This window comes from Mesoplodon bidens, assembly GCF_964165515.1.
Source record: "Mesoplodon bidens genome assembly, chromosome: 5".
Taxonomy (NCBI): domain Eukaryota; kingdom Metazoa; phylum Chordata; class Mammalia; order Artiodactyla; family Ziphiidae; genus Mesoplodon; species Mesoplodon bidens.
The window spans coordinates 115,485,559-115,501,002 of record NC_138161.1 but is presented as its reverse complement, the minus strand read 5'-3'; the positions used below and the strand labels follow the sequence as shown (position 1 = coordinate 115,501,002).

The window sequence follows — 15,444 nt, the reverse complement described above, 5'->3', positions numbered from 1 at the left end:
GGAGGGACTTCCGGGCCCGGAGCGGAAATTGCGGGGGCGGTGCCAGGGCAGAAGGACTCCGCCTGAGAAACCCGATTCGAGGCCTTCACGGGCGGTTGTCCAGTCGAAGGGTTCTTCCGCTGTGGCTCCCAAATTTTGCTTCCGAGGGTGGCCTAGCTGAGGGCTCAGCGAGCCCGGCCCCACCCTCCAGGTGAACCTAGGAACTGATGACGGGGTCCCAGCGCACGAGGGACTAGGTTCACGCCGTCCTCTCAGGCCCTCGCGGCCGGGCGGCCCGGGTTATCCCGTGTATCCTGGGGACCCCACGCCACGCGTCTCTGAGTCTCTTCCTCCCCTTCGCGTGCCGACGGCGACGCGAGGCCCTTAGTCCCTGGGAAGTGACGCCCCCTCTGGTTCATAAGACTCAGAGTCTCAGGCCACCCGGGCTTAGCTCTGTTTTCCCCGAAAAACACTGAGTCTCCGGTCCTTGGAAACGGTGACCCTCCTTCTGTCTGTGAATTGACCACCCGCTTCCAGTTCGTGCAGCCGTTTTGGTTGTTGGTAAGACACCCCTCTCACGGACACCCAACGTTGATGAACCCAAGGTTTCTCAGTCAGTTCTCGGCAGTGACCTTTTTCTAAACCAGAGCGATTTTTTGTATTAGTTAACTTACTCTGGTTTGAATTACAGTTCTGTGCGTGAGAGCTCTGGCCGCTGAATGTCAGCCCTCTGAAGGCAGGGGCTGTGTCTTGGTCATTGTGAACGATTCTGTAGCGGGGCAGGGATTTGTGTAAGGTCAGCACCTAGTAAATGTTTGCTGAGTTGAACTGTTAGGTGAAAGAACTGTTGTAGGACCACTAACTCAGCATCTTTAAAAAACTGTTCTAGAACCCCCCAACCGGAGTCTCATTCTTTTTCCTGCGAAACACCCGATGCTGCCTGAGGCTTGGACCCAACCTGAGGGACCACATCTGAGAAAACCCTGCCTGTGTCTGCAGTATCCGCTTGAATTCCTCAGGTTGTTCAGGAATGGAGAATCTCCAGCAGTGTTAAATGTATTACCATCAACTTAGGAGATGGCTGCTTTGCAAAGGAAAGGGCTTCAGGCAAGGATTCTCAGCTCTGAAGAAGAGGAGAAACTGACAAGAGACCAAGCTTTAGTGTCTGATTTTAAACAGCAAAAACTGGAAAAAGAGGCTCAGAAGAACTGGGACCGTTTTTACAAAAGACATAGCACTAATTTCTTCAAAGATAGACACTGGACCACCAGAGAGTTTGAGGAGCTCAGATCATGTAGAGAGGTAAACTAATATTACACCTTATTTGAGCTGTTCTTCATTTAGAATGTGTAGAAGAGGGGGTGTTTTATTGCATTCCCAGGGGGAGTGTGAGATAATTTATGAAACCTCTCAGAGGCTTCATAAATTTTTGTACCTTAGATATACACTGTTTGTCTCAAGTAGTTTTAGCAGTTGCTGAATTGTATAATACAGAGGAGAAAAGACGCTCTAACTGCAGTCCTGTTGTCTAGCAAAGGCCAGTCACAGAATTTTGAAATCAGTGATTGGTGGGGCTTTCAGCCACTTCACACCGACATATCAGGCCATCAGCATCATGCTTCTGTATTATGGCAAGAGAAGGAAAAGTAGATAAATATATGCTTTTTTTGTAAGTTAAAAAAAAGGGGGCATTTTCTGTTTCTTTAAAGCTAATCTGAAAGTTGTAAATATTAAATTCATGATGAATGACTTAATGATTCATTGACATTAAATCAACATTGATTGATTTAATGACATTGATTTAATGATTCAATGACAGGTTCATAATAATAATAATGGTGAACACTTTATCATGCCCGTTTTCTAGAACTTTACATGTGTTCTGTCACTTAAGCCTTATAATAACATGGTGAAGTTTGGCATTAGTATTATCCCCACTTGCTGATGAAATTGAGGCACAAAGCCGTTTAAGTGATTTGTCCAGTGATAGAACCCGGGGCGAGGGGAGGAGTCCAGATTTGAGTGCACGCGGTTTAACCTCAGAGCCAATTCTGTTAACCATTATGCTGTGTTTTCTCCACACCAAACTGCCCAATGTTGGACGAGGTATCAGTGGCTTTGGGTTATCAATTCACTTAATTGTCTACTCCATGGGGGCAGAGACCTTGTCTCATGTTCTGGACCTTTTAGTTTTTTCTTCATTATGTAGATGTAGTGTACTGTAACTTTGGGTTCTCTTTCCTCAGTTTGAAGATCAAAAATTGACCATGCTTGAAGCTGGCTGTGGGGTTGGGAACTGTTTATTCCCGCTTTTAGAAGATCCGAATATCTTTGCCTATGCCTGTGATTTTTCTCCAAGAGCAGTTGAATATGTCAAGGTTGGTGCACCAGCTGTGTGTTTTGTTATATTTTCCTAGACTTGTTGGACCTGCCTTCTACACCCATTTGCCCAATTTTAGTCCTCTCCCTGAAGCTAACCAGCTATGATCACTGTGAACCTGGTTTTCCTGTTTACATGCACGTATAATATATACAGAAACATAGCAGTATTCAGAAAAGTAGAAAGAAACACCAAACAACATCCTTATCCTTGTATCCAGATTTAATGCTTGCCAGCATCTTGCTATGTTTGCTTTATAGACTTGATAAACTGTTTTAAAGTAAGTTACAAACGTTGACACACTTCACTCCTAAATATGTATGCCTACATCTTCAAAAAAAAATGAGGACTTTTTCTACATGACTACAATATACTTATCATGTCTGACAAAAATAACTGTAATTCCCTAATGTCATTAATACCCAGTCTGGATTCAGATTTCCCCCGATAGTCCCAGGTGTCTTTAATAGCTATATTTAATTAAGGACTACATCTTACACTTTATTATGTACCTTAAATCTCCTTAGCCTAAAACATTCCTGCCCTTCCCCTTGACCTTTTTTCCCCACTGACATTGAATTTTCGGAGAGCAAGCCATTTTCTATAATGAGGTACCACATGCCAAATTGGGTCTGATTGTTTCTTTTAATCATTGTTTAACTTGTTTCTGTATTTCCTGTAAACTAGAAGTTAGATTAAATCAGGTAAAATACTTCGGGCAAAAATACTTTAACAGCTGATGTTGCTTCTTTCATATTGCATCCTATCAGGAGTCAGTAGTGTAATCTCGCTGTAAGTGATGCTAGTTTTGATCGCTGGGTTAAGGCAGTAACTACCTAATTCCTTTGTTGTGCAGGTATTTTCTTTTTGTCACTAACAGATATGTGGGGGATACTTTGGCAACATGCAGATATGTAGTTTTCCATCAACCTTTCACAGTTTTAGCATCTATTAGACTTTTTAAATAGTGGCATCACATTGTGCTATAACCTGCTTTCTTCACTCTATGTTATATCTTGCTGAGTTTTTCATCCTAGTACATGTAGGTCCACTGCATTTCATTTACCTGTTGTAGTATTCCATAGAACGGATATGCCATACTGTGACAATTGCCTTGTTGATAATTGTTTGAATTGTTTCTAATTTTTTGCTCTTACAAGTAGGGTTAATGTAATCAAAATTGTACACATGCCCCAGAACACATGTGTGCACTTATTTTTGTGGTGAATAATAGAATAGAATTCCTTGGAGAAAGGATACATGTTGAAATTTAAGTAGATAATGCCAAGCTTCCATCCAGAAAATTATACCGATTTATAATTTCACCAATAGTATAAAGATATTTTTTCCTCTATGCCCTTAACATTTGACATCAGTCTTCTTTATATCTCCCAATCTTATGGGCAAAAAGTACTGTCTCCAATTATTTATTTATTTATTTTTGGCTGCATCATGTCTTAGTTGTGGCATGAGGGCTCTTCTTTGCAGCGCACGGGCTTCTCTGTGGTTGTGGTGCGCAGGCTCCAGAGCACGCGGGCTCAGTAGTTGCAGTGTGCGGGCTCTCTACTTGTGGTGCTCGGGCTTGGTAGTTGTGGTGTGTGGGCTTAGTTGCCCCACGGCATGTGGGATCTGAGTTCCCTGACCAGGGATCCACCCCACATGCCCTGCTTGATCTGTGACCCAGGATGTGATCTGTCCTGGAGAATGTTCCATGTACACTTGAGAAGAAAGTGTAATCTGCTGGTTTTGGATGGAATGTCCTATAAATATCAATTAAATCTATCTGGTCTGTTATGTCATTTAAAGCCTGTGTTTCCTTATTAATTTTCTGTTTGGATGATCTGTCCATTGGTGAAAGTGGGGTGTTAAAGTCCCCCACTAGTATTGTGTTACTGTCGATTTCCTCTTTTATAGCTGTTAGCAGTTGCCTTATGTATTGAGGTGCTCCTATGTTGGGCGCATATATATTTATAATTGTTATATCTTCTTCTTGGATTGATCCCTTGATCATTATGTAGTGTCCTTCCTTGTCTCTTTATTTAACATTCTTTATTTTAAAGTCTATTTTATCTGATATGAGAATTGCTACTCCAGCTTTCTTTTGGTTTCCATTTGCATGGAATATCTTTTTCCATCCCCTCACTTTCAGTCTATATGTGTCCCTAGGTCTCAAGTGGGTCTCTTGTAGACAGCATATATATAGGTCTTGTTTTTGTATCCATTCAGCGAGCCTGTGTCTTTTGGTTGGAGCATTTAATCCATTCACGTGTAAGGTAATTACCGATATATATGTTCCTTTACCATTTATTGGTTTGTTTTTTAGGTCTTTTTCTTCTCTTGTGTTTCCCACTTAGAGAAGTTCCTTTAGCATTTGTTGTAGAGCTGGTTTGGTGGTGCTGAATTCTCTTAGCTTTTTTTTTCGGTATGCGGGCCTCTCACTGTTGGGGCCTCTTCTGTTGCGGAGCACAGGCTCCGGACACGCAAGCTCAGCGGCCACGGCTCATGGGCCCAGCTGCTCTGCAGCATGAGGGATCTTCCCGGACCAGGGCACGAACCCATGTCTCCTGCATCGGCAGGCGGACTCTCAACCACTGCACCACCAGGGAAGCCCCATCTCTCTATTTATTAAAGTCCTTATTTACATTAAAGAAAAGTTTGATATTTTTTTCCATAATGCTCTTATACATGTGTTAAAACCATCAACCGAAATGTACTGGGAACACACTTGTAGTTAAAAAAAAAAAAAGTTAGGTTTTATTAGCTTGCTGCATCAAGGGAAAATATACCCAGAAGAACTGTGGGAGCATCTCAATAAAGGAAGTTGGAAGGACTTTTCATAGGGTTAAGGGAGCAGAGGCTGGTTTTGGATTATCATCCCTCTGGAGTTACATGCTTCTAAAATGCTCAGTTTGGGGCTTCCCTGGTGGCGCAGTGGTTGAGAATCTGCCTGTCAATGCAGGGGACACGGGTTCAAGCCCTGGTCTGGGAAGATCCCACATGCCGCGGACCAACTAGGCCCGTGAGCCACAACTACTGAGCCTGCGTGTCTGGAGTCTGTGCTCTGCAACAAGAGAGGCTGCAACAGTGAGAGGCCCGCGCACCACGATGAAGAGTAGCCCCCACTCGCTGCAACTGGAGAAAGCCCTCACACAGAAACGAAGACCCAACACACCCAAAAATAAATAAATAAATAAATAAATAAATTAATTAATTAAAAAAAATAAAAAAGAATAAAATGCTCAGTTTGGAATATGTGATAGACTGTGTACTCAGTTAAAAATGATTGGTTAATATATTTAAAACAGGTAACCACCAAGGACCTGCTGTATAGCACAGGGAGCTCTGCTCAATACTCTGTAATAACCTAAATGGGAAAAGAATTTGAAAAAGAATTGGTACATGTATATGTATAACTGAATCACTCTGCTGTACACCTGAAACTAAAACAACATTGTTAATCAAGTATACTCCAATATAAAATAAAATTTTTAAAAGGAAAAAAATGATTTGTTAAAATGAAATCTTGTCTGTTGTAGCAGTATTGAACACTACATGCTTTCATGTGCATGTGCAAATGGTTCATTACTATTTTACCCAGTTACAAAGTGATCATTGATTTCTGTGCAGCAGTGTACACGTAGAAATAGGATCTCCTTTTGATGCTGTATTTTTCTCTATGTATCAACATGGATGTGGTGTTAAAATTATTTTGTGTTTTTCTCCTCTCTAGCAAAATCCTTTATATGACACAGAAAGATGCAAGGTATTCCAGTGTGATCTGACTAAAGATGACCTTCTGGAACACATGCCCCCAGAGTCTGTGGATGTTGTCATGTTGATATTTGTGCTCTCTGCAGTTCACCCTGATAAAATGCGCCTCGTCCTACAAAACATTTACAAGGTTAGTGATTGGGAACCTGCACTTGAGGGTTAGATGTCCTGATCTTTTCACTGACCTTCCCTCTGAGGCTCACGTGCTGTCTCAATTGACAGAGTCTCCCCGTTCTCACGAGGTGGGCTGTGTAGTCAGTGTAGGGAAGAAAGTTCTCCTGCATAAAACATCCACCCTAAATTCTCATTTGCCTGGTGGCCATCGCTGCCCTTCAGAGCTTGGCCAGCCTTGGAGCAGGGCTGATTTTGCAGCTGCCTAGGCTCTGCGGAGTCTTGCTGTAAAGTGAGAGGAAGCATAGTTCAGTGCACAAGAGCACACAGTCTGGAGTCAGGGTGCCTAGAATCAAATCTGGCTCCCCTAATGTAGGCCACTTCCTTTACCTTTCTGAGCCTTCATTTTGTTACCTGTGGAATGTTGAGATAATAGTTCCTAGATCTTAGGATTTGGGGGAGATTACATGAGATGTGTTTTAAGTGCTTAGTGCAGTGCCTAGAAATGGTGAGTGCTCTTTAAAAGTCAGCTGTGGTCGTCATTGTTGTTACTCCCATCATTGTTGTTAGACTGGGGAGAACCCAAGCTGCTGTGGCCGCCAGGAGGCTGCTGCAGCACTCAGTGGGTAAAGCATCACTCCTAAGTCATGTGACTCAAAACAGGCCACCTTTTTGTTCTTCTCTGGGCCTCAGTTTTCTTGTCTGTAAAATGAGGGTGTCTTTCACTCATGGGGTTATTGTGAGATGCAGGTAAGATCAGGTTCGAGGTGCTTTGTAAACTACAATAGAGGCTCTCTTAGTTGTACAAACAGTGGGTAACCATGTTGATTAACTTAAAATCAACTAAGTCAAGAAATGATTTTTTAAAATGGCACCTTCTTACCGTAAACATTTTATTAGAAGTTAAAATATGTTAATACTCACTTATCATTCTTTTCATGTAGAGCCAAGGCCTTTTCTTTGAGTATGGGGCCATTTATCTTACATAAATCACACATGTAATAGAGTTTTGGTTTTTTTACAGCAAGAACTTAAAAACAATTGAAAAGTAATATGAGGGCAGATTCTTTTATATTTTTACCCAGACTTTCATAGTTGATTCTCCCATGCTTAATTAAACAGAAGTTTGTTCAGTGCTTGTTTAACAAGTCTTTCCAAAGTATTCAACATACTTTTCATAGGAAATAAAACTGCCTTCTGTTCACGTTCGTATTGCATTGTTTATATGCTCATATATAATGATAAATCTCAGAACAACAGCACAAGCAAGCTTGAGAGTGAACACTAGTGACTGATGGGAGCACCAGCTCCCCGGGAGGCCCTGGAGTGTAATGGCGCATGATCTAGAGAGCCTGGGAGCCTCACCTGCTCAAGGGGTCGTGGCTTCCGTCAGTTTACAGAGAGAGTGGAAAGTGTCCAGCAAGCTGAGGAAGTGGACATTAATTGAGAACCTCTGTATATGTAGAGCTGTACATTAAAATTTAACCCTGGTTCGTGATGTTTTAAAAGAGTAGTGAGGTAGAACTTTCAAATGCTGGAAACCTGTTAGGGAATAACTATTCTCACTGAAAACAATTTTAAAAAAAATTCAGATATTGCCGCATTGGTTTTAGCCCTCTGCTTGTGAGGTTTTGTAAGGTTTTTTCCTCCTTACCTCTCCTTTCCCTGCCCTGGCATATGAACAGATGAGAACCCAGTGTATATCCACAGATGGGCATGGGACTTAAGCCGGGTAAAGAGGGAAGAGGGGACCGATGGGAGGATCCCTGATTTGATGACTCAGTTGAAGGTGAAGGTTTATGAAAGATGGGGAATTAGAGAAAGAGCTGGAAAAATGGTGGAGGGGGTGGTTGGAGAGTGACTTGTGTGACATTGAGAGTACGAAGGGGTTATACTTTACAGTGTTGACAAGACCTTAGGACATTACTGTGGGAGCGAGTGATTAAGGTAGGGTGGCGGATGAGATCTTTGGAAGAGAGAAGCTCAAATCATTGAGGCCAGCATATTTGGAAGCATAATCCATGTGCATGTTGAAACTGATGGGGATTAAGAATGGAGTAGTATGAGGATAAAAGCATAAACCAGAAGATGCATTCATCATGAAATGGTGGGAAATGACCCTGGAACCAATAGGTGACTAACAATAAGGGATAGTGGGTGATATGATCTGATGACAGGAGATTCAGACCTGAAGCTTGGGGAGGAGAAAGGGGAATGCACAGAAAGTAGCAGTGGGGCAAGGAGGACCCCAGCCCCATTCCCACGCCCAATGATACAAGGACCATGGGAGAAAGCACAGCCTGACTTGAGAGGTTGCAGGGAAAACTGTGTCCTCGGGACAGTCAGGTTTTTGTTAGCACAAGAATGTGAAGGGAGTACCAGGATACCAGTGATTTCACTGATGGAGGGTTTTGGGGATTAGGAAGGAGTAGGAGGTAATAGGGGCAGAGTAAGGAGTGTCTGGAACTTTGCTGGGGACGAGAGTGCCCACTGTCAGTGTTCTATCCATCATTATACTGGAGGTCCTAGTCAGCTGGAAAAGACCAGAAGAAGGAATAAAGGGTTTTAGAATGAGAAAGAAACAGAACCCATTATTTGCAGATAATATGATTGTCTAATGAGAAAATAGTAACAGAATTACATAAGTGTAAGATGAGTGTGCTCAGTGCCACAGAACTGTACACTTAAAAAAGAGTAACATGCATTGTGCAATCTTACTTTTCCACTTCATGTTACGTGTTTTGTTTTACTTCTTTGTTTGATTTTGAGTGTTTTGGTAGACATTTTTTTTTGAGGAAATTGACAGCTGATTTTAAATTTACATGAAGGAACAAAAGAGTCAAAACACTCTTGAAGAAGAAGGCGATGGGGAGATTTATACCCTACCAGCTATAAAGGCTTGTTACGACTACAATTATTAAGACACAATGGTATTGGCAGAGGGACAAACAAATTGACAAATGGAATGTGATAGCTTAAAAGCAGATCCATATATATATGGAAATTTGATAGTTGATAGAGGTGACATTGAAGATCACTGGGAAAAGGACTGCTCAGCAAATGATTCTGGGACTGTTGGTAGTCCACGTGAGAGAAAAACAAAAATTGTATTCCTACTTCACATCCTATACAAAAGTCATTCCAGGTGGATTTAAAGACAAATGGAAAAGACAAAAGTTTAAACCTTTCCGAAGAAAACATAGGAGAAAATCTTTGACTTCAGAGTAGGGAAAATGTTCTCAAAGATTCAGAAACATTCTATGCATAAAGATGATGGTAAAAAAAATTAAGAGTTTCTGTTCTTCAAAAGACAGTATAATACAAAGAAACTGAAAAGACAAGGTGGGAAAAGTAACTTAAAATCTACTCAACTGAGGGACTTCCTTGGCGGTCTAGTGGTTAAGATTCCGAGCTTCCACCGCAGGGGGCATGGCTTCGATCCCTGGTCTCTTAATATCCAGAATGTATAAGGAATTCCTGAGTAACAGTAAGAATGACAATAGAAAAATGAGCAAACAGTCATTTTATAGAAGAGAACACACAAATAGTTAACATATGAAAAGATAACCTCAATAACCCAGGAAATGGAAAATAAAACCATCATGAGACACCATTAGATTAATAAAGTTAAGTCTGACAGAGCCGGGTATTAATGAGGATATGCCTATTCTTTACTTAAATGGAAACATATAGCATGTTATCTATATTTTAGTATATAATGAAGTGTTATATTAAAAGAAAAGTTAACTTGAGCTGTCCCAGTCCATACCTGGCCCCTTTCTTATAGTAACAAATTCCATTTCAGCAGTCTTCCTGTTTGTACCCACCAATAGAAATCCTTTTTCAACTGACCTAGAATGAGTTCACGGCAGCATTGTGATGCTGCCATGCATAGTCAGTCACTGGTTCATTAATTTGAGACCATATGCTTCATCAGGAAATTACTGGAAGAAGCGAGCTCTCAGCCTCTGACAACCAGGCACCCTTTGGGCAGCTCTGCAGTCTTGCTTGATCAGCTACAGTAATAAGCTGTTGTACGGTAGAGATAATTCCTCTAGGATGTTAACACCTGAGAAATTTTAAAGCCACATAATTTTACACTTAAAGGCAGCCTTAAGGTTGAATTCCCTCAGTTTTGGAATAGAATGGTAAAATAAAAATAGACCAAACTTGTCATCAGAAGACGAGATTTTGGTCTTCCCTGTGCCACTGACTTGCCTTGAAAGCCCAGGCTAGTCACCTGTACTCTGAGCCTCACTCAATGTGGAGTGGGTCTGGTCGACCTCGCCTGCTTTCTTCCTGGAGCTGTTGGGAGGGTGAGGAAAGCCGCTGGCTGCACAGCCCCGCCATCAAAGGAGGTGTTATACCATAATTACTGTCTTATGGACGAGAAAATACATTCAGAGGGATGAAATGTTGTCCACGGTCATTCAGCCAGTTAACAGAAGAGCTGGGATATGGACCAGGATTTCCCAAATTCCTGAGCAAGGGTCCCATGCAGCCTTTCCTTCCCTCTGAAATTAAGAATGGTTTCTTTCTCAAACAGACTAACATTTTCAGACCTTTTCCTTCTCAATTATTCACATTTTAAAATTTAGCATTTCTGACAAAGGTATGAATGTTTTTATCGAAGAGGCACTTTACTGACAATATTTTAAATGCATGCTAGTGTTGATAAGAATTCGCTAAATGACGGAATTCCCTGGCAGTCCAGTGGTTAGGACCCCGTGCTTTCAGTGCCGAGGGCGCGGGTTCGCTCCCTGGTTGGGGAACTAAGATCCCACAAGCCATGGGGCGTGGCCAAAAAAAAAAAAAAGAATTTGCTAAATGAGAAAATATGCAGCACACTTTGAAGTATTATGGGCAATCTTTCCTATTCTGTTCAGGAGGAGGAAACACATCAAATTACATCAAAAATCTACTGTAATAAGTGCTACATGTCATGTCTTAAAAATCATCTTGTTGATGTGATGGGGCAGAATATATTTAATAAAATCAATGCCCCCTTTTGAAGTCCACTCTTATTGGGTAAAGTTACGCAGTTTGAAAGAATCCCCACATAAAAAGCAAGTGTCACAGCGAGTACCACTTTCTTTTCATTCTGAAGAGCATATGGCTATTTGCTGTGTAAGAGAGGGGCAGTTATACCACTCCCGGCGGATTTTACCTTCCAATTTTTGAGACATCTGCTCTGTGACAGCTATTTCTGAAAGGCTGTAGTGAGGGACTCCCACCGGAGCCTGACACTGGTCCCTTCTCTACACACTGCACTAGCGTGAGGATGCTTCGCCTCAAATCAAGAAGTGCAGCAGTGTGGGAAGAATACTCAAGTCACCCCTTCCCTCACAGCCTCTCTTGTCTTGTCAGTAGTGAGGACAGAACTGGAATGACACCCCCTGCCCCTACTCCGGCCAGGGCTAACAAACGTCCCTGATCCTGCAGTGTGATGCCTTTTACCCCAGCTTGGGTCCTGCCTCCCCTCCTTAGTAGCTGTTGTACGATCGTGGGCAAATCACTTCCCTCTTCTGCTACCAGTTTCCTTGTCTCACAGAGGATAATCACACTCCTTCCTTCCTTCCTCCCAGAATTGTATGAAGACCCAATGAGAAAATGTCAAGCTATAGAGGGCTGTCCACTGTTAGCGTGGTGGGCAAGCCATACAGAATTGTAGCGTGGGAGACCAGAGCTGAGACTCAGGATGAGGAAGGCCAAAAAATCAGTAAAAAGTGAAAATGACATAGTATTTTTTTCAAGAAACAATTTGACTGCAGGGTCATGGATTAGGAGATGGCTAATAAAATGGTGGGAGAACGTGCTTTAGTGAGGGTATGATTGTTTCTTCTGATGTCTTTAAAACTTTAATTGTGTGACACTGGACCTTCCACAGAGTCTCATTAGTGCTCAGGAAGTACCCCCCCCCCCCCCCCCAGTGCACAGGACACTGCCAAGCCTTAGCACACCTTTGCTTATCAGGCCCTTTTCCTTCATAGTACGGGTATTGCAGTCTGGCCCCTTTCATAACTGTCACAAATGCAAGTTATTTTAATCCCTAAATTAATCAGGTTTTATTTTATAGTAAGCTCTGTTTGACTGGGTCCCTGAATTACTTGCAGCCTGTTTTGTTTCGTAGGTATTAAAACCAGGCAAAAGTGTCTTGTTTCGCGACTATGGGCTGTATGATCATGCCATGCTTAGGTTTAAAGCCGGCAGCAAACTTGCAGAAAACTTTTATGTTAGACAAGATGGAACCAGATCGTATTTTTTCACTGATGGTAAGATTGCTGGAATCTGTCTTGACTGCTGTTTCCTTGATTGCATTGTCACTGTGGTACCAGTTGGAGTGGAGGTGACTGTACCCCCCTCACAAGCACAAGGTCCCAGAACAAGCCCGCTCACACGCACCACTTACCAGCCCCGGCTGTGAGCTCACAGGCTGCCTCTGGTGACGGTGTCCAGTTAGTGAGCCGGATCAGTGGACAGGCTCTGATGCGCCGCCATGTGGGTGACACCAGGAGCTGCGCTGGAAAGGGGGGAGAGCAAACCAGAATCTTCACTTCGTTCACTCAGGAATAAAATAGGACAGGGTAGTGCCTTGAGATTACTTGAGTCTCACAAAGGTAAGAAACCTTTTTCTATAAAAGTGGTTGAGGGACTTCCCTGGCGGTCCAGTGGTTACCTTCCAATGCAGAGGGTGCAGGTTCGAGCCCTGGTTGGGGAGCTAAGACCCCACATGCCTCAAGGCCAAAACATAAAAACAAAAAACAAGCAATATTGTAATAAATTCAATAAAGATTTCAAAAATGGTCCACATCAAGAAAAATCTTTAAGGAAAAAAGTGATGGAAACTTTTTACACAAATTTGCTATAGAGGGGTCTTTAAAAGGTCATTTTTGATAAGAAAACCATCCAAACACCAAACATGATTTTAGTCTTCTAGGTATTTTGAACGTTAGTTTTAAGCCTGTTAAATACAGGCATGCCTCGTTTTATTGTGGTTCGTGGATATTGCATTTTTCGTAAATGGGATGTTTCTGACAACCCTGTGTCGAACAAGTCTTTTGGCACCATTTTTCCCACAGCATTTGCTCACTTCATGCCTCCATATCAGATTTTGGTAATTCTCGCAATATTTCGAACTATTATAAATTATTATATTTCCTATGGTGATCTATGATCAGTGATCTTTGATGTTACTATTAAGACTCGCTTCAGCCTCAGATGATGGTTAGCAATTTTTAGCAATAGAGTATTTTTTAATTAAGGTGTGCACATTGTTTTTTTAGACACAGTGCTACTGCACACTTAATAGACTACAGTGTAGTTTAAACATAACTTTAATATGCACTGAGAAACCAGAAAATTCGTGTGGCTCACTTTATTGCAATATTTGCCTTTATTGTGGTGGTCTGGAACCGAACCCACAATATCTCAGAGGTATGCCTCTAATCTGAACCATAAGATAATTACCTACTTAAGCTCTAATTTTTACAACATTTATATTTCTTGAAGTGAAATATTCTCTTAAAAATAAAGCTAAAAATGAGTGATTACCATTAAAACTATAAAACCATTAAAAATGTATGGTGAAAATTAAAAATTTGTTTTAATGTTTTAGATTCATGAAATCTGATTAAACCAATTATAAATAATTGAGAAGATGCAATATCTTCAAAGTGCTTTAGAGCACGTTCTTTGGAGTAATGCCCTCGATAAGAGTCTTTGTTTTTGCTACGTAGCCATTCTGTTTGTTTCACTTAATGTGTAGTGATGTATTACTTGGATTAACTTTTCCTTAGGGTATGTCACCATCAGAGGATTTTTTTTCTCTCCACTTTGGTCACTGATTTTCCTCCTTCATGTTAGCGTAGATGAGGTGCTTGATGTAAACAAATTGAGCACACACGCACTTTGCATGAGTACAGCCAGTCTGGAATTGTGTTTCTTTTTACTCAGACTCTTGTCCTTGGGGAATCACAGTAGGGCAAGGAGGGTGTACTCCAGGTTGTTCTTAAACTTTTTTGCTTATTGTTTATTTGGGAGTTTTTGTTTGACAGGGAGAAGTAGGAGTTTGTTAAGTTTCCAGAACAAGACCTTCTTTACCTTTTAGTGTTGAGGTTCTCCTTCCATTAAGGACTCCCTGTCTCAGCCTCCCGCCCCCCTCACCACTGCTCAGTGGTGCAGTGGAGTCCAGACTGCGAGCGCTGTTGATCTGCTTGTCTTCTAGAATTCCTGGCACGGCTCTTTATGGACACAGGTTACGAAGAAGAGGTGAACGAGTATGTGTTTCGCGAGACGGTGAATAAAAAAGAAGGCCTGTGTGTGCCGAGGGTTTTCCTTCAGAGCAAGTTCCGAAAGTCTCTGAAGAACCCAACTCCTGTGACCCCGCACCTGGGCCACGAGTCCTGACCTTTCACGAGGTTGATGTCTGTGCCTCCCCTTGAAGAGGAAAGTTTAAAGTCACTCTTTTTATTTTGTGTACTTTTATATTTTAACTTTTTAAAATGAATATATATACTTTTTATATCAAAAGGTAGCAAGTGTGTGTGTGTTACAGAATTGTAAATAAAATTGCAAGACCTGAAGAGGAAAGTTTTATGGCATAAAGTGATTTAGCCATGTTGTCTAAGATTCCACAGAGGAAAGCACGAGGGCCTTGTAGCACTTAAAGAGACCCGTGTCATTCATTACTCCTGAAGTCTGTCAATGTGTCTCTAGGCAGCATGTCAGACAACACTGTGGAAAAATGAGGCCAAATAGACTAAAATAACACATCCCTGTGTATTTTTAGCTTGAAGGATTGTTCTCTTCTTTCTCCAGTGTCTCATGTTTGCCCATTTCCCTCTACTTTGGTTCATTTATGTGCCTCCTCAGGACCAGTGTCCACAAATGCCACTTTTGCATTGGAGGTCTCAGGAACACCCCATGGCTTCCTGCTTCGTTCTTGAGACCGTCTGTAATTGGGCCAGTCCCTGGCCACAGTGCCCTGAGGGAGATGGGAAGGCCATCCCCTGTCCCAGCTCCCCACTGGGAAATGAGGCGGCGGCAGCTAAGAGGCAGTGACTGCCATGGCTAGTTGCTGAGGTGGCATATGGGAAAATCCTCAGATTGGTCTGCTGACCTGTTTCCCAAGCATTCCTGTGTAATGACTTTCACTTTATAAAATGAAATCAGAGTTCTTTTGGCCTTCTAACAAAGCTGATCCT

General features: G+C 42.0%; 1 protein-coding gene across 2 annotated transcripts; it reads left to right on the top strand.

Moving 5' to 3' along the window:
- Nucleotides 1-39: 39 nt before the first annotated feature.
- Nucleotides 40-15,152, top strand: METTL6 (methyltransferase 6, tRNA N3-cytidine). Of its 2 annotated transcripts, none has more exons than XM_081234364.1 (6): nt 40-190; nt 869-1,281; nt 2,226-2,357; nt 6,090-6,260; nt 12,372-12,513; nt 14,466-15,152. In XM_081234364.1, the coding sequence occupies exons 2-6, from the start codon at nt 1,057-1,059 to the stop codon at nt 14,645-14,647; spliced, it is 852 nt and encodes a 283-aa protein (XP_081090490.1). In that variant the 5' UTR covers nt 40-190; nt 869-1,056; the 3' UTR covers nt 14,648-15,152. The 2 variants fall into 2 exon arrangements, with proteins under 2 accessions (XP_081090490.1, XP_081090491.1); XM_081234365.1 differs by lacking the exon at nt 40-190 and adding an exon at nt 197-540.
- Nucleotides 15,153-15,444: the final 292 nt, after the last annotated feature.

Coding starts and splice junctions, on each gene's coding strand:
- METTL6 (XM_081234364.1), top strand. CDS start 1,057: ATGGCTGCTTTGCAAAGGAAAGGGCTTCAGGCAAGGATTCTCAGCTCT. Junction 6,261..12,371: donor TCCTACAAAACATTTACAAG/GTTAGTGATTGG, acceptor TTTGTTTCGTAG/GTATTAAAACCAGGCAAAAG. Junction 12,514..14,465: donor ATCGTATTTTTTCACTGATG/GTAAGATTGCTG, acceptor CTTGTCTTCTAG/AATTCCTGGCACGGCTCTTT.